The sequence below is a fragment of the Cryptomeria japonica genome, chromosome 3 (genome assembly GCF_030272615.1).
Source record: "Cryptomeria japonica chromosome 3, Sugi_1.0, whole genome shotgun sequence".
NCBI classification, from domain to species: Eukaryota; Viridiplantae; Streptophyta; class Pinopsida; order Cupressales; family Cupressaceae; genus Cryptomeria; species Cryptomeria japonica.
This window is the reverse complement of record NC_081407.1, coordinates 846,448,023-846,472,438: the sequence shown is the minus strand read 5'-3', so window position 1 is coordinate 846,472,438 and position 24,416 is coordinate 846,448,023. Positions and strand designations below refer to the sequence as shown.

General features: G+C 35.2%; 1 protein-coding gene across 5 annotated transcripts; it reads right to left on the bottom strand.

Moving 5' to 3' along the window:
• Nucleotides 1-1,931: 1,931 nt before the first annotated feature.
• Nucleotides 1,932-23,681, bottom strand: LOC131033636 (putative ABC transporter C family member 15). Of its 5 annotated transcripts, none has more exons than XR_009103637.2 (14): nt 23,468-23,681; nt 23,071-23,351; nt 20,092-22,457; nt 19,869-19,955; nt 19,054-19,758; nt 18,791-18,955; nt 16,067-16,361; nt 15,741-15,955; nt 15,336-15,641; nt 15,163-15,226; nt 14,802-15,041; nt 14,570-14,685; nt 2,243-2,323; nt 1,932-2,103 (listed from the first exon to the last, which is right to left on the bottom strand). XR_009103637.2 is itself a non-coding variant. In XM_057964894.2 (13 exons), coding segments are annotated over exons 2-12 (4,557 nt in total). In that variant the 5' UTR covers nt 23,072-23,351; nt 23,468-23,681; the 3' UTR covers nt 9,488-9,968; nt 14,570-14,572. The 5 variants fall into 5 exon arrangements, 3 of the variants coding, with proteins under 3 accessions (XP_057820877.2, XP_057820878.2, XP_057820879.2); XR_009103636.2 differs by having other exon boundaries at nt 2,243-2,303; XM_057964894.2 differs by lacking the exons at nt 1,932-2,103; nt 2,243-2,323 and adding an exon at nt 9,488-9,968.
• Nucleotides 23,682-24,416: the final 735 nt, after the last annotated feature.

Sequence of the window (24,416 nt, the reverse complement as noted above, 5' to 3'; positions counted from 1 at the left end):
GATTATGACCATAAAAAAGGTATATATATATATATATATATATATATATATATATATATATATATTTCCTTTAACAAATGTTGCGTATGTAAATAAATTATATAAGAACTTTTAATCGAGTAAATATATTTTATAACTTGTTTCAAATTGCAGGAAATATTTTTGCAGTCATAGCAGAAGATGGAAATATAAAAGGAATTAGTTATTATTTATTGCGTTGCACAGAAGAGAGAAAGAAGTTAATAAAATCTGAAATGAGCAATAGAATGTCCTTTCCCACGGGTTTGAACTGATTTGAACGTTTAAATTAATTTACAAATTTATTTTAAACATGCACATGTGCACATGTTTTAATTTTTATATGTACACAAAGCTTACAACAAATTTTTGTATAGCAACTTGCTCATTGTTGTTGGCCTAATTCTTCATAAGTGTTATTTTTGCAGTCATAGCAGAAGATGGAAATATAAAAGGAATTAGTTATTATTTAAAAGGAATTAGCTATTATTTATTGTGTTGCACAGAAGAGAGAAAGAAGTTAATAAAATCTGAACTGAGCGATGGAATGTCCTTTCCCACGGGTTTGAACTGATTTGAACGTTTAAATTAATTTACAAATTTATTTTACACATGCACATGTGCACATGTTTTAATTTTTATATGTACACAAAGCTTACAACAATTTTTTGTATAGCAACTTGGTCATTGTTGTTGGCCTAATTCTTCATATAAGTATTATTGAAGAGAGGTCTGAACCACTTGATGTGGTGTGAACTATTTAATACACCTAAGTACATGTGTTTGAACCTATGAATTTTTAATTTAATACCTTAGAATGTTCACTTAGATACTTAACGTGTTCCAGATGAAACTTCTAGAATTTAAATTAAATTGAATATGTACATTAACTTGAGTTTGTTCATTTGATATATGAACACTTGTGTGATTTTTATATTGTTCATGGCTTGTGTGGAGTGGATATATTAAATTATGATGTGTTTTTATATGCCTTGTGATGTTAAATAATAATACGTGTGAACATGTACAAAGTAATTGTGATGTGGATTCAAGTTGAAAAATGTCTTAGGGATGTACGCAAAATTCATAAATTAAAAATGCAAAATTTGATTGAAATTAGGACATGTGTGTGTTTAAATTACCCGATACATGTGTGTGTGTGTAAATTTACAAAGTTATGAAATTTAATATATATTAAATTATTGTACGAGCAAGATGTATATAGTACATCTACATATATAAATTCAAAAATTCATTTAAATTCAATGCATATCTACATACAAATTACATGTAGTAAAATTTAAAATTTATAAACATATCAATCTTTTTTTAATCTATCTACATGTACACAAATTCAATCACAGATATATATATTTGAAAGTTTTAGAGATCTTAAACATTTTTTAAATTTCATTTACACCAATTCAATCTAGATCTATATAATATTTAAAAGAATAATCAAACATGCATACATACACATGTGATCTAATAAGTTACATATAATCAAACACATCAATTGAAAACTTATAAATTTAGACTATATAATCAAACGTGAAAATATGATCAAACACAAATTGCACACACACACACACACACACACACACACACACACACACACACACACACACAGATATATATATATATATATATATATATATATATATATATATATATATATATATATATATATATATATATATATATATATATATATATATAACTTGTGTATGCAATCTAACATGTGCATGATCATATATAATCTGAATACAAATGCATATCAATATATAAAAGTATATAATCTAACCATACATGCATGATATATATATATAATCCACCTAATCAAACACAAACTATATAAAGTATAATCTAACATGCATGCATGAAATATATAATCTGATCAAACACAAACTGTATAAAGTATAATCTAACATGTGCATGAATATATAATATGAAAGTTTGAAATGTACATATAAAAAGATAAACAAATGAGCTATAAAGTGGCAAATCAACATGCATTATGTCAGCCACGAACAGACCCTTTGAGGGAGAGTCCTGGTGAGAGTAGTTTGGATGTCCAATAGACCCCTGCAAAAGTAAAATTTATTTAAATATTAAATATATATATCTACACATATACATATGCATATTATTTAAATATAATCAAATCTGACTAGTTAAATTAAAATTAAAATATAAATTGTATATACAAAAGACCATAACTAACCTATCCACTAGCAAGTGTACCATCAAAAGAATCTCTCCTATGCACATGCTCAGAGCTCAACCTAGGAGTGACATGAGCTAACTGTTATACATATATGTGTATTTTAGGATTAAAGTCTGAACAATAAATGATACTTAAAACTTCTATTATATTTATTAAATGATATATAGAAATTGTACATTACAACATATACATCTTTTAAAAATAAACGCACATGTACATACCTGTGTATCAGGAGTAGGTTGTATAGTCTAATCATGTCTCGTGATCATATCTACCACATCACTCGTGCCTGCATATCTCTCTCTGGTTGTACGTATGACTGAGGAGTGTAAGGGGCTAACTAGATGACTAGGTATCGAGGATGAAGTGTCTGTCTCTAGTAGCATATCCATAAACCTAGTCTGGCTCAAACCTCGTAGCTGCTCCTTAAATGAATCCAAGCCCTCATCTGTGATATGGACCTGATCAACTCCTATCTCCTCCTCTACAGCAACAAAGTGATCTGTAGGTGGGTCAGTGCCCAGAGCATGCGTAGAGTGATGAGAATGTTGTGACTGTCCCAGGGTATGCGTCGATGCAGCGGTAGCTTGCGCGTCTCTGAGAATCTCCTCTCTAACAGCAACCAATGGTATCCCAAGTCAAGATGAAATAAAATGGTAAGAATGTAGCAGGTCCTCGACTAAATACCGTGACATTTGTACATGTCTACCACCTCCTCTATAGCCACTACCTCATCTGGCGAGGAGATGTCAGCAGTAATCTACTGATCATCTAAATTTGAAGCCACCCCGTGACTAGAAGATGCATGATCTGTTGATGATCTGGAACGTGGTCGGCTCATCAAATATCTGCCCAGCCTGACAGATGATATGGTGGCTACTGTTGATGCAAACTCTCCAATCCTATCAATTGCTTCTCTCTGAGAAGCAATCACAACGTGATACGCTGTGGGGGTGAGGGTTGGGACTATAGCCGGAAATCTCTCGCCAACAAGGTCCCTATGTCTTGGCGGATCTCTATCACACGTACGATATACATCTTTGTCAGCAATCCTGCCCCTCCCCTGTCCATAATATGTTGGAATATCAAGATAGTTGGGTTTCAACTAACAATGAACCTCAACATATAACTGTTGTACAAAATATAATGGAATCTGGTCGTTATTAGGATAACGACCATGGGCAGCTAAGAACCGTGGGTAGATCAATGATGCAACTTGTGGATCGATACATCTCGTAACTTGATATCCTCTCAACTTACTCTTCTCCTAATACTGTGGAAAACATCTCTCCTTGATGGTCTCCTTCGAGACCACCCTCAACACATCAACAAAAGAATGATGATCCCTCACCTCACTCCTTAACTATCTATAGATATTGACTATAACCTCTAGTGAAAATGAGGTGTGACTAACTAGATGGTCCCTCATGTCCGCAAACTACGAAAAATGGATTGACATGTACTCTTGTACACGCCATCTGTCTGTGGGTCATCTAATATAGCTCTCAATCTTTGTAACTCGCGATCACTATAATGAAAGATGGTAGCAATATCAAGCAACGAAGGATCCTGTTGTGGAGGATCTATATGCTCCTGATCAGGAGCTTATGGAGGTGGATTCTGATCAGGTACATCATGGCCTGGATCCAGGGATGCCATCTATCTAGGTCTAGGTCATGATAAAGTTACAATAAATACGTAAGCACACACACATGAAGTGCATTCAATTTAAAACATTAAATTAAAATCAATTCTAGAGAGAGAGAGAGAGAGAGAGAGAGATTGTTAATCTTGAGCTCATGTTAAAAATTAAAATGTACACATGTGAAGTTCTCACATAATTCATAGATATATACATTCACAGTTCTCACATAATTCAAATTTAAATATTTATAATTTTAAAGAGAGCGAGAGGGAGATTGAATTAAAAATATATAAATTTATTTATATATCACATACATACATTTTAAATTATTAAAACATTAATGCGAGAGAGAAGGAGATCATTTTCATGACAGAGAGAGAGAGAGATATCATTAATTTCAGAGAGAGAGAGAGAGAGAGAGAGAGAGATCATTAAATCTATATATACATTTACTAAATTAAAACATAATTTTTAAAAATTAAAACACATGCTGAACTAATTAAGGGAAGAGAGCTCGGAAGACTAAATCATGTACATGTATATACTAATTCAAACACATGTTGAACAAATTAAGGGACTTGAGAGAAAAAGACTAAATCACAATGTGATAAGTATGTGGTCAAATTGGGTCCTAACTGGGTACATTATAAACATTCTATAATGTTATAAGGGGTCATAAGTGGTCGTAAGGGGTCACGCATGTGTTCTAACACATGCGTGACCCCTTAGGACCACATATGACCCCTTAGGACACTATGTGATCTTAAGCCTGGGTATGTCGTACACACTAAGATGTAATAAGGGGTCATATGTGGTCCTAAGGGGTCACGTGCATGTGTTAACACACATGCGTGACTGCTTAAGACCACATATGACCCCTTAAGACACTATGTGATGGACTAAGGGGTATGTTGTACACACTAGGATTTTATAAGGGGTCATATGTAGTTCAAAGGGGTCACACACGTGCGTTAGAACACATGCGTGACGCCTTAGGACCACATATGACCCCTTAAGACACTATGTGATGGACTAAGGGGTATGTTGTACACACTAGGATTTTATAAGGGGTCATATGTAGTTCAAAGGGGTCACGCATGTGTTAGAACACATATGTGACCCCTTAGGACCACATATTCAACCCCTTAGGACACTATGTGATCTTAAGGGACCGTATATCGTACACACTAGGATTTTATAAGGGGTCATATGTGGTTCTAAGGGGTCACACATGTGTTAGAACACATGTGTGACCCCTTAGGACACTATGTGATCCTAAGGGGTATGTCATACACACTAAGATGTTATAAGGGGTCATATGTGGTTGTAAGGGGTCACACATGTGTTGTAAGACATGTGTGACCCCTTAGGACCACATATAACCCCTTAGGACACTATGTGATCCTAAGGGGTATGTTGTATACACTAGGATGTTATAAGGGGTCCTATGTGGTCCTAAGGGGTCATGACAGGCCAAGTAGGACCACATGACCTCTTAGGACACTATGTGATGGACTAAGGGTTATGTCGTGCATGCATTAGGATTTAATAAGGGGTCATATATGGTTCTAAGGGGTCATGCATGTGTTAGAACACATGTGTGTGACCCCTTAGGACACTATATGATCCTACGGGGTACATGTTGTATACACTAGGATATTATAAGGGATCATATGTGGTCCTAAGGGGTCATGCATGTGTCAGAACACATGTGTGACCCCTTATGACCACATATGACCTCTTAAGACAATGTGATGGACTAAGGGGTATGTCATACACACTAGGATTTTATAAAGGGTCAACACGCGTGACCCCTTAGGACCACATATGACCCCTTAGGACACTATGTGATCCTAAGGGGTATGTTGTATACTCTAGGATGTTGTAAGGGGTCATATGTGGTCCTAAGGGGTCACGCATGTGTCAACACATGCATGACCCCTTAACACATGAGTGACCCCTTAGGACAACATATGACCCTCTATGGTCCTAAGGGGTCATGCATGTGTTAACACATGCATGACCCCTTAACACATGTGTGACCCCTTAGGACAACATATGACCCCTTAGGACACTATGTGATCCTCCATGGTCCTAAGGGGACATATAGTGTCATCAGGGGCATATGTGGTCTTAAGGGGTCCTAAGGGGTGTGTAATAGGATGTGAAAAGGGGTCAGAGGTTTTATTTTGTCTAAATTTATTATCTAAGTTTTATAGTGTTTTTCTTAATTTAAATTTATTATTTAATTTTTCTAACATTTTAATTCATTATATTTAGTTTTCTAAAAAAAATCTAATTTTTAATTTTGCTAATGTTTTTCTAAGTTTTAATTTACTACCTTAGTTTTCTAAGTTTTTCATAACATTTTTTATAAAAGTTGAAAAAAATAATACATATAAACAAATTGACGTTAAATCAAAACATTAAATTAAGTTTTCTAACATTTTTCTAAGTTTTAATTTTGTTAATGTTTTCGTAAAAAATTTCAAACATTTTTCTAATTTTTAAAATTTTAGTATAGATATGTTTTCTATGTTTTTGTTAACGTTTTTCTAAAATACTAAAAAAAACAATAAATATACAATTATTTAATTAAAAAAACAAATTAACAAACAAATTATTTACTAATTTTTAAAGTTATTTTGTGCACCAAAAATAATGTAGGTTGAAAGTTGAAAGATGAGAAGCACTGGTTGTTGCTGACAAGGCACAGTGACATAAAGTTGGTGTAGGGTTTGCTCTAACCCCCTCTCCACAGTAAACTCCAAACTTGAAAATGACAGTTTAATTGTCATTTTCGGGTTTTACAGGGGTTTGATTGAACACCCCCAGTTCGTTGGAACCCCCGCAAATTTGTTTTCCCCACCTCCACCAATTTTGTTTGTTGGCAAAAGTGGGAACCATTATTAGAGGTCTACTATAAACTATTTTTTTATTACCTATAAAATTTGGATTATAAAATGTATGCAACACCATTTACCAATTTGATTTCCAAGCCACAACTAGTTTCGGGATAGTTGTGGTGTTTCTTTACCTTGTTAGATAATTGTAAAAGTTGATGGTGACTCCTCAACACCCCTAAAGACCAAAATAACTTCCACAAGAGAGAATGACAAGAATAGTTTGCTTCAACAATGCAAGATCGAATAATGGTTGAATATATAAAATGGACATGAAAATATACATGAGAGGCCTTGCTTATAAAGACAAGGTGAGAGGTACGATTAGAGAAGATTATGACATGTTTCATAATCTTATACAATGAGCAACTGAAGTGTTGACCTAGGTAAATAAAAGTAGTAATCATGAGATAAGATAAGATTTTGTGACAACCAATCAATCTTCTCAAAGGACTCCTAAGACCTAAGTAAACTTAAATCATGTGTGAATAAGTCACCTACTAGGAACTAGTGAAAACACTAGGTAAAAGACCTTTACTAGGTCCAAAACCTTGTTCACACCAACAACCTAGCTTAAGTGCAACATAGGGAGTAGATTATTATGCAAAGATGCGAGATTATGATGATTATGGGTCTCAACTACTTGGTCATTTAGGTACCCATGTACAATGCAAATGCAATCACTCACAAAAGGAGAAAAGGAGAAAAAGAGAAAACCCAATGTGACAAAACTCTTCTCCAAAAGAGAAGAAAACAAATAAACAAGAAAGGATGGTGTATGGAGGACTCAATGATAACCCCAAGTATTGCATCCATAATAAATATACGATAAGAATCCCCCCATAGGAAGGAAAGCAAGAAACTATATAGACAATGTACAGTGTCCTACAAAAATGGTGAGTGCTTGAAGACAAAGCATAGTCCAATGCCTACCAACAACATTTATGTGTGTTTGGGAAGAAGATAAATCAAGTACAAATGCAAGAATACTTCCCATTCCAGATAGGAATTAGTAGGTGGTAGAATCCAAATGTATGAAGATATCTCTAAAATCTATTCATGTATTGCCAAGTCTTTGGATGATGAAGATGCAACAATCCAATTAAGTATATGTTTAATCATAATAGAAGGTGACAAACAAGGAAAAAATGCAAACTGATAATGAACAAGCTCCAAAGAGAAATATGAAGTGACAATAGTTGTACTATGATTTTCATCAAATAAGAGAGAGAAATCCTCAAGTTGGTCTTCCAAATCTGAAATGTGAGACTCCACAAACAAAGAAGCAATATCTATCAAACAAGAATCCTAATCAAGAAGACAATCAGATAATTGTTGCAATGAGTCGTTGATAGTACTCAATGAATCATCAACAAGAGATGAATGTGTGATCTCAATATGTTGTAGAAGAAATCTTTGGATCATCAAGATGCTCAAGTTCTAGATCATACTCAAGCTCCTCTAAGGTATCATCAAAAAAGGGGGAATTCTCAACATCATCAAGTGGAATGAGGCAATTTAAAGTAGGATCACCTAGAAATGGAGGAACATGAGGATCTCCAAAAATCTCCCAGATCTTATTCCCAACTATAATGGGCACCTAATTCTTGAAATATGGTTATAGGTTTCTTTGAAGATGCTTGCACTGAAACTACAACCAGTTAATCCTATGATATAATCATTTATATTACCCCAAACAAAATTCTTCCATTGTGCCTTTGGCTCAAGAACGAGTCCATAAAAAATGAGGCAAACTATTAAGCCATTTATAATGTGTTACAATGCATTTTTCTATGACTCATAATTGTCCTTAGTCAAAGGGGTTATAGAAGGATGAGTTGAATAACCCATGATTACAACAATGATACACTTTTTAAATGATAAAACATATATCAATTACATGAAATGTAGCTGAAATGAAGTGCTTAGATCAAGACAACACCTCAACTATCAAAATGTTCAAGTAATCCTTTAGGATACAAAAATGAAAAACTAAATCAAATATATACCTAGAGCAAAATTTGGAAAAAGTGCATAGATGGCAGTGAAGAGCTCCTCAATACATTTCCAACACCGCAAAAATTGTAAAAATTGAAGATCACGACAAAAAGATGAGCTCGGGAACCAAAAATGAAGATCTGAATTCAAAAAACAAAAACTATGCTCAAATGGAAAATTTCTAGAAAAATACCTATACCACTAAAAAATTGGTAGACTAGCTTTCCAACAATATCTCATTTGAAAATTGTTGCCTCTGTTTGCCCAAGTTATGAGCAAATGAAATAAAAACCCTTTATGGCACCTAGTGGATCAAAGGCAAGCACCTGGGAGCTACACAAGGGTTGACCCCCGGTTGCCTATAGGACCTCAAGTGTGCCTAAAGAAAAAAAGAGCCACCCTATAGGCGACAATGTTGAGGTGGTGGGGGCACGGTAGGGAGAGCGCTTGGCTTGGCATGTGGGAAGGCACTATTGGCACTAGGCCTATAGGCACTACACCAGAACCAAGGTGCTAAGCATCTTTAATCTATAGGACACATTCCCACACCTACCTGCAAAAGGTGCATGTATTTGAAAATTCAATGAAATAAATTGTACCGATCGAGTTAATACTTGATTTTCTTCCACTTTTTATACAAACAATTTTGCCAATTTCACTATGCAAAATATTTTCTTTATTTAAGAAGAAAATTATTTTTGTCGAATATTGAAATAAAATGCAAAAAAAAAATTTCTGCTAAAACAAAATAATTGTACCCTACACACTCGGGGAGTTGTATGGCTTGCTTGGGCAAAACAAATTGCCCCAAAAACAACTTTGACCAAAATGGACAAATTTTTAGTCAAAATTTGTCAGATTGACCTCATGGACATGATGGCAAGGTCAAAGTGGGCCCAAAGTGCTCCAAAAAAATCAATGAGCTCCTAGATCTTCATACTTCTTCAAACCCTTGTAGATTTGGCAAAACACAATGGAATTTGACAAAATGAAAGGCAAACCTAATTTTCTTCAATGCCCTAGATTCAACCATAAGCTCAATAAAACTCCAATCTGCGACCAACAAATTCTTCAAGCCATAACACATCCCTTACTTAGATCTGAGAAGGAATCTGCAACACTGGAGCTCTAATACCATGTAGGAGTTGATAGGTAACTCCTCAACACCCCTAGGAACCTGCAAGACCAAAATAACTTCCACATGAGAGAATGGAAAGAACAGCTTGCTTTAGCAATGCAAGAATGAATAATGGTTGAATATATGAAATGGACATGAAAATATACATGAGAGGCATTTCTTACAAAATGCAAGGTGAGAGGTAAGATTAGACAAGATTGTGACATGTGTCATAATCCTATATAATGAAACAACTTAAGTGTTCACTTAGGTAACTAAAAGTAGTTGTCATGCGATAAGATAAGATCATGTGACAAATAATCAATCTTCTAGGACACCTAAGACTAGAGTAAACTTAAGTCGTATGAATAAGTCCCCTACTAGAAACTGAAGAAAACACTAGGTACAAGACCTTTACTAGGTCCAAAACATTATTCACGCACAAAAAAAAAACCTTAATATCATTCAAGCTAGGGTACAACTTGAAAAAATGACTAGTCTTCAAATTCATTTGATAGAAAAGGAGTAGTTACTATTTTTGTCACAATCTAGCCACATGTTTATCGTCTATAAATGTATGAATGTGTAATATAACTATTCCTCAAATAGGCCTTTGATATTCAAGATAGCTTCCTATTTGGTTGTGTTATACTTGATCTCTCTGAGATATTGTAAAGTCATTAAACTGCATGACTTACTCATTATCCATAGGGAAAGTACAAATAAAATAAAATCCTCTTGACATAATTGCACCATCATTTTGACATAATTTATTAGATGACTATATCCTTTTAATAGATACATCAATAAATCATGAAATGTTGTTGTTTTGTTAACCTTATCTGTTGAATCAACCAAGAATTATCACAAAATTTATCATACCACGGTATCTGTTCTAGAGATTATGATATACAACTTAGTAAATCTAGTTCAAACTCCACAATGGCTTCTTGTAGGCCAAGTGGGCTTAAAAATTCACCCCCAAGAAGATACAATAAGTAAAATATTGTAAATGCTCCACCAAAGACCTCAACTTAGTGTTTTTTGTGTGAATTGCTTTGGATTCCACATTCCATTACTTGTACCCAATTGGTTTAAAATTCCTGGTTGTTGCCCTTTTCGTCTTGTTGAACTTAGTTATCCCTACATTGGGTACAAATGTACCAATTCTTTAACAGTTTAGTTTTGAGGCCACAACTGATTCGGGGATAACCATAGGCTTTCAGGCCACATTTTTTGTTAGGTGCCAATGGGACTTATTTAGCTTTGTAAATTAGCTTTTTCACTAATTGAACTTCGACTCATGGGTCTCTAAACATGTATTCATTATGTATTTTTTATTAAATATGTTTTGTGCTATAAAAAGTGAAGACTCAAGTTGTAAAAAGAAACTTTAGTCTAGGATGAGGATTTGACACAATTTTGTACTACATTTTGAACTCCTTGTACCCAAATTGGCAAATGGCTTACTTTTAAGCCCTTTGATTTTGTTTAAAAAGCATAAGAAGCTTTATAAACAAACCCTCAACGCATATAGGTAGTTGACAACAACAAGATGAGCAAAGATGACTAGATGGTAAATGGTGTAGTGGATTTGGGGGATCTTACAAGCATTGTGAGGATGTTGAAGGCTAATCCATCACCATATATGGTGTTGAAGAATGAGGGTTCTTCATGTATAAATTGTATGGATGGACATATGGTACAAGAAGTGTGTTTGTGAAGTCTAGTCAACTGGAGTTGCACATCAAATGTTTTGTTTCAAGGATCCTTTGATGGGCATGTAATTATGTAAAATTAGTTCCTAGTTTTTAGTCTAAAATATAATTAATTTATTTTTGCCAATTTGAGTTTGACAAATGGAACATATTCAATTAGTTTATTAGCAAAATCATCGCTCTTGGATTGTAGCATTCAAGCATGTTATATAGTTCATTAAAGATTCACTTGAATTATCGTGTTCCCGTAATTGAATTTTTTCTTATTTTAAATGTCATCCATTTTAATGTCTAGAAAGGATTTGTGTCTATTGGTATAGCTGATTTTAAATGATTATTTGCTCTATTCTTTGCACGATAAGCATTTAATTTATTAGTTTCCATGACTTTCACATATGGTGGTGTTTGAGCTTTGGTACTTTGGCAGAATGGCCATAATTTGTGTGTTTGATGTAATTTGTGTGTAATCATCCCCAACAACACTTTAGCCATAGAACTAGACTTGTTTCTATCATGTAGAGAAGAATGTGGGTGTGGACATATATGTATGCATCTTAACAATAACTAACTATTTACTTGGGTATATTTTTCTCCAAGTCCCCTCTCACAATAGAAGTGGAGTTAGATTCATCGTTAATGGACACTCGTTCAATTTGATGAAGTAGGGAATGTCCACTCTATTTCCATAATGAATCTAGGACTAGGTGGAAGCAAATTCTCACACTTGGGGATAAAATTGGTGGAGTAACTCCTATTTGAACAACAAATCTCTCTCATTCAAGAAGACTACAAGTGATGGAAGGACTATCAACTGTTGGTGGAAATAAGCCACACCCGGACCAACGATGGGCTGGTCCAAGAGGGGCCAATAGCTCAGTGGTAGAGCACTCCAGCAGCGTATGGAAGGTCCTAGGTTCAAGTCCTAGCTGGTCCATGTCTCAACATGGTATCAGAGCCAGGTCCAGACTAGGAGCCCCAAGCACACGAGAGGTGTGGCTTAAGGGGGGGTGTTGGTGGAAATAAGCCACACCTAGACCGACGATGGGCTGGTCCAAGAGGGGCCAGTAGCTTAGTGGTAGAGCACTCTAGCAACGTATGGAAGGTCCTAGGTTCGAGTCCTAGCTGGCCCATGTCTCAACATCAACTCATACAATGTTGCACCTATTCCATGTCTCAACATCAACTCATACAATGTTCAACCTATTTATAGAGTAAAATGAGAAAATTAAACACTATCATAATGATTGCTTTTATTTTGTTTCCATAGAGATACTTGTGTATTTGGACTAAAATTTGTATATGACATCTTTCTACTTTGGGTTACTATGAGAAGTTGTGCAGGTGTATACTTTAAATTTTCAACTATGTTTAATATAATAATCATGTTTTATGTGCATATACAAAAGAGTTGGAAGATGGCATATAACTCTAACTATTAAATGTGAGGGCATGTATATATACTTTATTTCAATAGCATAATATTTTAGAATGTATTTTTTTTGTCTTATGTGCATCTATATTTTGACTAATATTGTTCATACTTTTGCATGGGATGATGAGTAGTCATACTCATTTTTTATTAATGAAACATGTTAGATTTTTTCATTAATGACATGTTAGATTAAATTATGATTAGCACTTTGTTAGATATTTACTGATATTTTTGAAAATATGTTCTATCATTGAAAACCATTATGACAACTACCTTAACAACCAATAGAACATGCCCAACTACTGGAGTCCTCTCCCCTAGCCCTTGCTCAAATCAAACTCCACCATTGCTCCATGCATACACGTGTAAGTTTCAAGTCTACAAACATTCACAAACTAGATCTTTCCCCATAGGATGCACTGAACACAATTTTTGTTCTTGTTTACAATCATGGCAGAAAGGAAAAAAGGATAAACATCTAAAATACATGAGCTGTGATTAGTACTAGTGAGATGAAAGGGTAAGACGGCTGAAGCAACAAAGAAAAGCATTTAGAATTGAGCCGCCACAGGCCCTTGTTCTTCACACCACTTATCAAAATTATTTAAAACGCAGAGAGGTTTGTGGTGATTGAATATCCGATCAAACGCTGGATGCAAATTGTAAACGAGGAAGAACTTAAATTGTGGATGCTATCCTTCCAAACTACAAGTGTTTAAACTCTCATCAAATACCCACTAGAGGCCTTTTATTTGAGCAGTAAAACCTTATTTGTTAAATAAAAGATAGGATTTGTTAATTTTATGAATCTTTTTTTTGTTAGGAAAATCTTCAAACTACTCTATCTCTACTTTTCTGTCTAGAAAGACTTGGCTGAATATTGTATTGTTCATCAAACCAAGCCAGGGAAGGGATCTTGTGACTTCTTGCAATATGATTAATAAATATGCACCTGATTTACTATTTTTTCTTGTGATTGTTTTTCTCTCTCCAAACATTAGTTTTTATTAAGATCATGCAGAATAAATTTCAGGGAGGTTTTCTTTCGAGAGTGATAACAATAGAGTTATAAATAATTCAGAGCAGGTCTAACAATAATTCAGAGCAGGTTTAACATAATTTAGACTATACAGATGTAAAGGGATATAAAAACACAGATTTTGGATTTAAATAATTGCAATTTCAGGGCTCTATTTTCATTTTCATTCACATCAGGGTATTTATTTGGGAGATCCACAGAGCCTTTGGTCCTAGGTTGTCTTAGATGACTTTTAATAACATAGATACATTTAATTATAATACAAATGACTTTGAGCCAGAAGCATTTTTCAAAGTGGTATTGATGTGAAAGTGTATATTTGCTTTTTATAATTAGTAGTACTCCAGGAACATAAGTGTACTCGATATATAAATCATAACTTATGGTATCAAAACCAGTGGAACTTCACAGTTCAAGCTATACGTATTCAGAGATTCCTTTATGTAATCGTCCTAAAAACCAATGATCATACCTCCTATATTCCATCACCATTAGTTGATCTCATGGTGTACTCTGAAACAAGTTTCGCAAAGGCTGAAGATTTGTTCTCCAATAGTTTGATTGGAGAATCATATTCAGCAATTTTTCCTGATTTAAAAACAAGTATTCAGCACATAAACCAAGTAGCGAAGGAAATTCTTTTCACAAAAGAACAAGATTTGCAATCTGAAATTACAGAAAATAAAAAGGTTCTAGTGTCATACCATCACTCAAAACTAGGACCAAATCGCTATCACAGACCGATGGAATTCGATGTGCTATGGTTATGACAGTAGAGTCATAAAATTGGTTCTGTATAGTTTGTTGAATAAGTCTATCCGTTGCAGTGTCCACTGAGGCAGTTGCCTCATCAAGTACTAATATGCGACTTTGTTTTAGCAGTACTCTCCCCAAGCAGACAAGCTGTCTTTGCCCCACACTCCAGTTCTCTCCGTTCTCAGTTACTGCATTGGATATCAGCCCATTGCATTTAATACAATTTACCTATGTGGGAAAGGAAATAGTAGAATTATACTAAAATGATTCTTTGTTTCCTATTACAAAAGCATGTGTAGGTTCACAAACCGAGAGAATCAAGCTTCTCTTCTTTTGCCCGGACAACTTCCTCCAGCTGGCACTTATCCAAAGCCTGGAACATTCGCACAAGCAAACATTATTAACAGAAACCTAGACTTTTATATCCTAAAGCACTGATATTAAAAATTGAAAATCTAAAACCATAAAAATATGTAACTCACCTCCCAAATCTCTTCATCTGAATGGTCTCCCAAAGGATCTAAATTGTTCCGTATGGTGCCTTCAAACATTGTTGGATCTTGTGGAATAATGCTTAGTTTTGATCTAAGATCACGTAGGCCTATCGTTAAGATGTCAATTCCATCCATGACTATTCTACCTCCTGATGGATCTACAATTCGAAAGAGTGATTGAATAAGAGTAGATTTCCCACAGCCTGTCCGCCCTACGATTCCCACCTTTGTCCCTCCAGGGAAAGTGCATGTAAGTCCTTTTAATACAAGTGGAAGATGTGGTCCATAACGCACCTGGTTGTGAGCCTCAGTTGAGAAGCTGAATAATGACTCAGAATAGAATATAATTTTACATGCATGAAGTCAAATAGATTGTTACAAGTGAGTACTAACCTGAAGGTCAATGATATCAATTGTTCCTCTAGATGGCCAGGAAGAACTTGGTCTAGAATTCTCTATGATCAATGGAGGTTCGCTAGGTATACGTGAGTACTGCACCATCCTCTCTACACAGATCATATTGTTCTCCACACTACAGATGTCCCATATGACCACAGTTTGTGCCATGTTCAGACTGAGCCCATATGTTATTCCCAAGCCTGCAATGCCTGTTAAGGTGCCATATGGTCAACTTTCTTGAATTGTGGAATCCATTTTATTTGTTAAACATAGTCCTATTAAGAATAATTGCATCCTAAATTATTGTGTTTTGTACCTACTTGGATTAACTACACTTTCTGGCAAGCAAAGCAGGACCACCATAGAGAAGGCAAATACAAGATTTGAGAAAAGATCCATCCGAAAGGCAAGCCATTCCATGGCCCCAGAATTGTGGAAGCTCTGTTTGGAAAACCCATCAATCAACTGGAGATTTCTGTTCATGAATCGAAACTCCTGGTCAAAACTTCTAATTGTGGCTGCACCAGAGATCGATTCTGAGAAATGTTGTATGATTGGAGCCCTACAAACTCCAATCAACCTAGCAAGTTCCCTGGATGTCCCTATGAAATATTGCTGCATTCAATGAAATGAAGTATATTTATAAATAAATAAAAATATTTTCTTCAGTTATCATTAGACAGAACCTCAAAGAATCAAAACCATGATAAACAACTTCTGGATTTGATTGTGTACAAGTTTTTTAATCATCAACATTTCGGATCACACTCTATGATCCATCATCAGGATGAATGAGAGATTAAGGATGATCCGCGATTCATCTCCTTAATCTCTCATTCATCCTGATGATGGATCACAGAGTGTGATCCAAAATGTTGATGATTAAAAAACTTGTACACAATCAAATCCAGAAGCTGTTTATCATGATCATGGATTGTGGAAATCTAATAAAATTGAATCAAAACCATACAAATATCTTGGTAAAATCTGAAACTTGACTGTTACATGAGTATTGTTGAAAAAATTTGAATAGATTGGCATCTCTACTGGAACTAGCCATTATGAATATTGACTATTCCCTCTGTTTCTCCTAGAATTTTTTAATAACAATGCTCTCTGGTGATAGGTTGTAACAGTGACTGCATAACATGAAACTGTGACATGAGGTCACTAAACTTGTACAGATTGCCAAGCTTTGTGGATGGGGATTGTAAAGGGTACCTTGCACTGCTCTTTTGCCAAAGAATCATTTTAATAATGTTTGCTTGTATGTTACATTGCAGCCAAGAGTAGAAAAAGGAAAAAAATTATATTTTCTTTAAAGTAGGTGGTTAGACTATTCAGCGAAGGCATAAGACTATTGTATATACAGATTCTATGCTCAGTGCTGGAGTTATTCAGGTACGTTCCTGTTCTCTGCTCCAGAGACAAACTAAAGTCAGATGTTATGTTTTTGGTTGTTTCAACAGGAAATCCTTTTTAATCATTGCAGATGATGTTTAACTCACCACAAACACACATTATACAACATTAGCATTAACACAAGAAAGTGACTGCACAATTGTAAGGTGTAGAATCCCAAACTGAAATAGATAGTTGCAACGTTGATTATTTAAAAGATGAATAGTCAAAATTTTCTTCTAGTCCAAAAGAAAATTGCAGTCATTATTTTGGTTGAATGATAATCTGTCAAACTTTCACAGGACATGGATAGCATGAATGTTCTCAATTGCCTGGAGATCAATATATTTCCAGTCGTACAATATCTGCATAGTGGGATGACATTTCAGCATACCCTGTTGTAAATACTACCCTGCTTGATGGCTTTGAAGAGTTTTAGCAACATGAGGAGGAAAGACATGCTCACTTTTGGTGCTAATAATTTGCTTGACATAATGCTGTTTGTGAATGAAAGAAATTGTTGGACATAGCATGGCTTTTCTACTTTGAAGTAACTGTTGAGTTTTTGGAATGTCCCCCTGTTATATTTCTTCAAAAATACCTCCATATCTTTCTATCTTCTAAAATAGAGCTCGGTAGAGTAGAGCTCTTTTCCACTTGTGGAGCCTCTTTTGTTTGCTCAGTTTGGAAGTTCTTTCATGGTTTAAGCCAAGTTACCTTTATCAACCACCTGGTTCTTTAACCTTTTGTAAGTTGTTTCATATCCTTTTTCTAGCATTCTGTGAAGTTAACAGTCTCTCTCCCCACATTTCCTAGTTTTTTTATGGAAAATGAAAGGGATGCATAGAGGAGATCTGTGTTTGGCTGGTTGTTATGATTCTAAAGTGAATAGCTTAAACTAATGTATAACTGTAGATTACATGGTAGGTTCTTAGGTGTATATGTATCTGTGACTTGAGCTTGGAAACTAAGGGTGCTTTTACCATTTGTGTTGAGACTCTACTTTTGGGTATGCAACTTGAATTTCAGTATAGCAATACTAAAATATGTGAGAGAAATTGAATGCAAATTTTTTCTATTCTGCAAGTTTATATAGCCTCATTAAAAATTATTTAAAATGCAGGTCATTACCTTTACCAACTTTTGGATACAAGCCATCAATGTGCTGTATGTTATCGTGAAACTTCATCCAAAATGTTCTTCAATGTTGTCAAGGATGTTGGAAGGGAGTTCAAAAGCAAAGTGGAGTCAGCCCATGGTGCAAGTTCTACCCTTGTTATATTAGTGGTAGTAGAGACAGGTTGATTACCATTTGATACTTAATGCCACAAATCTAAGATATGTTGCAGGTCAACTACCATTTGATACTTAATGCCTATAATATTAGTTCTTTCAATAAGGCACTATCAGATGGTGCTTCAATACCTACTAGTGTGCATGATGAGCCATGTTGATGGATTAAATGTAATATCCTTCAATAGAAGATTGACAAGGTTTTTTCATTTTGCATTATGATTATAAGTCCTAGCTGTTTAGCTGTTTCTAGAAGGCTATTTAGGGAGAAGGTTCACAACAATTTTTCAGATTTTAACTACGAAAAATATTATTAATATGGACTTGAAAATTCATGAGGTAGAGTGTACCTGATACCATATACAAATTGCAAGTACTGGTATAAAGATAATAAAGACCTGCCAAGCAACTTGAGACATGACTGCAATGGTTCCCAAAAGCCGTATAAGTGAAAAAGCTAGAGATCCAAGTTTAAAAGGAATAACTTGGTCCACTTTACTCTGATCGGTTGATGCCTGCCAAAAAACAGGGCATGTGTTATTCACTTTCTAGCTTCAAATGGTTCTCGCTCATTTGCTATTAGAAAAATGATAGAATGCTGATATCTACTCACCCGATTAAGTATACGGCCAGTTGGAGTTGCATCAAAGAAGGACATTGGTGCACGAAATATGCAGCTGTGCATGTTGCTGAAAAGCTGTTTGGCACATTTATATCCAGCAAGACAAAGCAGCGTGGTCCTCACAAGAATGCATAATGAGCTGCATACTGCCAAAGCTACATAAACCAGAATTAGGAGGGAACTGCTAACAGGGGGCCTTTGATCTTCAGTCAAAGGAGTTGCCCATGCCATCCAGTAATTGCTACCTATTTCAAGTAGCTGAAATACTGTGTGTACCAATAAAATAATAGGTACCAAAGCACCTTTGTATGCAGCGGTAATGTAATCCCAGTACACCCACATACTCACCCTGCCTTTCTCTCTTTCTTCTTCTTGCACTAGCTGTGAACTTCTGCCTTTCTGATCTATTTCTTTCTTGCTGTGATTTTTTGATTCAATCTCTTCCTCTACCTCTTCTGATTTATGGACACTGCCTTGCTTCTGGAGCTGTTCATGGTTAACATCTTTTGCATTGGTCCCATTATCAGTGCACAAACCTTCAATGAGTACTTGTGATGAGAGGATATCAGAGTTCTCCATGGCATTGATGGTTTTCAAAGCTTTCTGATGTGCACCCACCAATTCGTCAAAATCTGTGTTTGATTGTAATATATCATCATATTTTCCAGCCTGGGTTATCTTACCATCTCGTATTACCTATAAAAAAGTTCAACCCTGCCAATTATCAACATAAAATCCTTCTGGTGTTCTCTTTAAATATAAAAACTTGTAAAATATAAAATCAGACTGAAGAAGTTCAAACCTACCAGAATGAGGTCAGCTGCAAATAAAAACTCAACTTGGTGAGTGACATAGACTACAGTTTTTGAACCCAGCATACCAAGTAGACATTCCTGGAACAGAAGAAAATAATTTTAAAACAGTCAAGTGCGAATGAATTGTTTTGCATAACCTCGCTATAAATAAATCAATTAATTAAGCTGGAAAATTTATTAATGTTATCGCTTACAAATACTAAAATAAAAATACCTGGAAAATGTGCGTCCCAGTATGTGCATCAACAGCACTAAAAGGATCATCAAAAAGATAAACGTCGGCATCTTGATATAAAGCACGTGCAATCTGTATCCTTTGCTTTTGCCCTCCACTCAGATTTATTCCTCTTTCTCCAATTTCTGTTTGGTCCCCATAAGGAAACAATTCAAGATCTTTTTTAAATGCACAAGCCTGCAGTACACTCTCATACCTTGTTTTCTCCCATTCCTTACCAAAGAGAATATTATCTTTGATTTTTCCACTCGGTATCCATGGAGACTGACTAACATATGCCTTGGTGCCACTTATCTTGACAGTACCTGATATTTTTGGTATTTCCCCTAGAATGCAGGATAGGAAGCTTGATTTTCCTGAACCAACAGTTCCACACACTGCAACTCTCATGCCTTTCTTTATTTGAACATCTAAGCCTCTTATGGTTGGACTAGGTGCTGCAGGATCCCAAGAGAAAACCCCTTCTTGGATCTCAATTGCAATGTCAGATAAATCTTTTGAGACTTCTTCTACTGCATCCTGTTGAAGCTCCTCCTGCTGCAAAAAACTAGCTATACGATCTAATGACACTTTGGTTTGAGCAATCATAGATATTAAGTCAGGAAGATTGTTTATAGGTTCCTGAAGTATCTTGAAAGTTGCAAGTGTGGAGAGAATTTTGCCTGTAGTTAAAGGCACACCTAATATTTTACATGTACCGAAAGTGACAACAGACACAAATATAGGTGCTGCCCAAAAAACAAATGTAGACCCAGCACGTGTGTAAAAATACTTTTTCAGCCAGTTACATTCTTCCCTCCTCAATGTTTCGAGTTTCAGCAGAAATGTGGTCTCCCAAGCTTGCAATTTTAAGACTCTCATATTTCTCAGTATCTCTGATGTAGCCTTCATCCTTTTGTCTTTTTCTTCCATGAGATTTGTGTTATACTTTTCTTGCATTTTGCCTAGTGGGAAGTTTGCCATCATTACTAGTACTGTGGCTACCACTCCTGCTAGAGAGGCCAATCCCAAGTTCTGATACAGAATAATCAGGGCCAGGAGAACTTGCAAAGGTGCATTCCAAATGTCATTAACACACCAACAGAAATCTCCAATTTGGGGAGTATCAACACTCATGTAATTGATTATCTCACCACTTGTATGCTTTTGTCTTGACTGGCTGGAAAGCATCAAGCCCTTCTTGTATATTGCAGCTGTCAGTGCTGCTTTAACACATATACCCATCTGAATTGTTCTGAAAATATAATGTCGGGTAGACAACGATTCCACTACCTGAGCAAAAAGAAATGCACAAGCTAGAACTATGCCTTCACTAGCAAACTCTCCTTTTCCAGCAATACACTGAATAAAATTATCTATAAAATATGGACCTACATAAGATGAACAAGTATTCAATGCCGCCAGCAATGCTGTAAAGAATACATCCTTCAGAACAATGAGAAATAACCGTTTTGCTATCGAAAAGCCACTGACTTTGGTGTCTAACTGAATTCTAAAATTGTCATAAGCTTGCTCAGCCTTGTGTATATCTGCAACTTGAGGTACATCATCTATGTCCAAAGGCTTGTTATTGCCAACATCAAGCAAAGGCTTCATCCATGAAAATGACACCCGGCTGAGAAAGCTTGCTGTTGCATAAGGAGTGACTTTGGGCTTAAGGTTTTCAGAATTATCTGGTAAATCACTCAAGAGAGGTTCTTGAATGCTTTGAGGTAAGGGGCCCTCACCAGTTGTGCCACAACAACTGGCATAACACAAAAAGGCTGAAAGAAAAAGTGCCAAAACTTCAACCACAATACTGAATGTAATGCGTTTTTGTTCCTTGAACCCTAGAATATTGAGGAACAAAAAGAATCCATAAAGAATCAATGACAAGATCAACCACATCTGTAGCAAAAACGGGAGTTTCTCTTTAGTTTTTTTTGTGAGAGAGTAGTATGCATAGGCTGAGATGATAGCCCAAGCTATGGCCTGAACGACATACTCTGCTTCAGCTCCAAAATCTTTAGGTTTTTCTTTTAGCCACCAATTTAAAGGGCTCCATATTCCAAGCATACCATACAAGACTGATAGAGAAACACAACTAAACATAGTCACTTTATGGATAACCCCAAAATGCAACTTCTTGGAATAATCATGTTTCAAAACATAAGATTCAGGCCTAGGTGTGCAAACTCTACACCTTTTCCAGCAAAGGGAAAGGCTAAGAGAAACAACAAAGACCAGGTGAAGCACAATTGCAAGTGCATGCCGCATGTAAACCCCAAAAGTACCATCTGCAACTTCTCCCCGCTGCCTATCTTCAGCCAGTCTCATCGATTGAGTTGCCCAAATGGATTCCATCACTACAAGAAAGCCGTATACTTATATCAAGAATGTGTTTCTTTCCCTAATTTAGTTTTAGTGTTTCTTTCCCTAATTTAGTTTTCCCAAGTGGATAAAACTATCTACAATACTCATCTACTCCTACTACAAAACAAGTCCCATCCAAATATTTAGATTTCCAGTTATAAATTCATTAACAAATCAGAATTGTACCAAATGGATGTCCTAAGTTCTCACATCATAGCATGCTTATTGACTTTATATACATAAACTAGTAACTAAATCCAGAAGAAAAACAAAACTATAATTAGGACAATGGCATTCTCAAACTAGAATGTCAGCCAGTGTTTAACCCTAATTTAGTTTCTCTCAAGTGGGTCTATATATGTATAATACCAGCTAACTACTGTAAAACAATTGCCAAGCAGGCTTCATGTTTTCTATTTCTGAAATCATTTACAAATAATTTTGTAGATATTAGATGTTCTAATAAATGCATGCTTATTAATCTATAAGTCTGATGCATATGTATCTTTAAGGGAATAAAAACGCTATAGCTAGCAGTAATGCATGCAAAAAAAATAGCTCAAATACCAGACATTCGATCAACCATAAAGTTAGTCATGCACTCACTTTTTTGGGTGGAAACTGTAAGAGCTGTTCCTCAATTTCTGTTGTTGTTGGCACAAAATTCTCTGTTATTTTTCTTGAAGTCCCCTGTGTTACTGTTCCCCGTTGCCATCTTCTTATATTCTTCTGGCTTCCTGAAGTTTGAATGCTTTCAGTTAAGTGTAACACCTGATTCAGTAAAAGACGGAGCGCTTGAACGACCTACCGGAAAATTGGCCTAGATTACTTCAACAACAGTGAAAATCCTAACGAATTCTCTTGAATTTTATGCTCCGTGCAAAGGCCTGAAACCACACAGCCCAATATGTCAAGAGATTACCGTTTAATCTAATACACAATTTGAATTTTATTCGGAAGGAATGATACAGGAAGAGAAAACGGTTAGCAGAAAGAAGTGAACCTATAAATTTAATTTCTCTTTTTGAAAATCCTAACCAATTCCCGTTAATTTCATGCTCCATCCAAAACCCTGAATCCACACAGCCCAAAATGTCCAGAGATTACAATTTTTTTTCGGAAGGATTGAAACAGGAAAAGAGAACGGTAATTCCGACATAAGTGAACCTAGCCACATAAATTTAAAAATCTTTTAAAAATAATGTGCTCATGTTGCTTTTCATCCACAAATGTCAAGCGAACTTTTTTAAGATATGCATCTTTAAAATACTGAGGTACGTATTTGAAATATATATATATATATATATATATATATATAGAAAATGCCAAGATATCTTTATGATGAGAAAATTGACTGAATTGTTATATTTCTATTTTTGGAATATTTGTTGAAGAAGATGAGGTGGAAAAGTATGAAATTTGGCTATAATAGGTAGTTTTAAAGTGTAGATTGGTAAAATTGTATGTTTAGATAATTTCGGATCAAAAGTTTATTATGAAAGGTGGTTTTTTCATATGCATTTATGTTAAAAGGAAAATTTTTGATTGTGTGCAATTTCTCTTGCGATAGAGATATCCTTCTTAAAAGTGTTTTTAGGTATGAGACAAAGGCATATTTAGATATGAAACCTTGGTTTCTATATATCAATCTTTTATCAGGTTCCCTTCCCATTTCTTAATGTAGGTTGAGCTTCTTAACTTAAGCGTACAATTTTGGACTGAGGCTTGTTTTTCCTTTATTGTTTATTCCTTGAGAAATGTATTGCTATCTCAAATATTGAATAAAACTTCACATATATCAGTTGAGATGTAAATTTTAAACAATTACCTATAGAAATTCATCAAGAGTTAGGAGTAGCATTTGGATACATTAAATTGATTATAGAGCTTTGAATTTTAGATACCAATATTGTTATGCTACTAGAAATTTAGTGGCAAACTGGCCTATATTT

Bases quoted from the DNA above. Each gene is read 5' to 3' on its own strand.
- LOC131033636 (XM_057964894.2), bottom strand. The intron at 15,956-16,066 runs GTAGGTACAAAA...GCACCTTAACAG, and splicing joins AGAAAGTGTAGTTAATCCAA to GCATTGCAGGCTTGGGAATA. The intron at 15,042-15,162 runs GTTTGTGAACCT...TATCCAATGCAG, and splicing joins AGAGAAGCTTGATTCTCTCG to TAACTGAGAACGGAGAGAAC.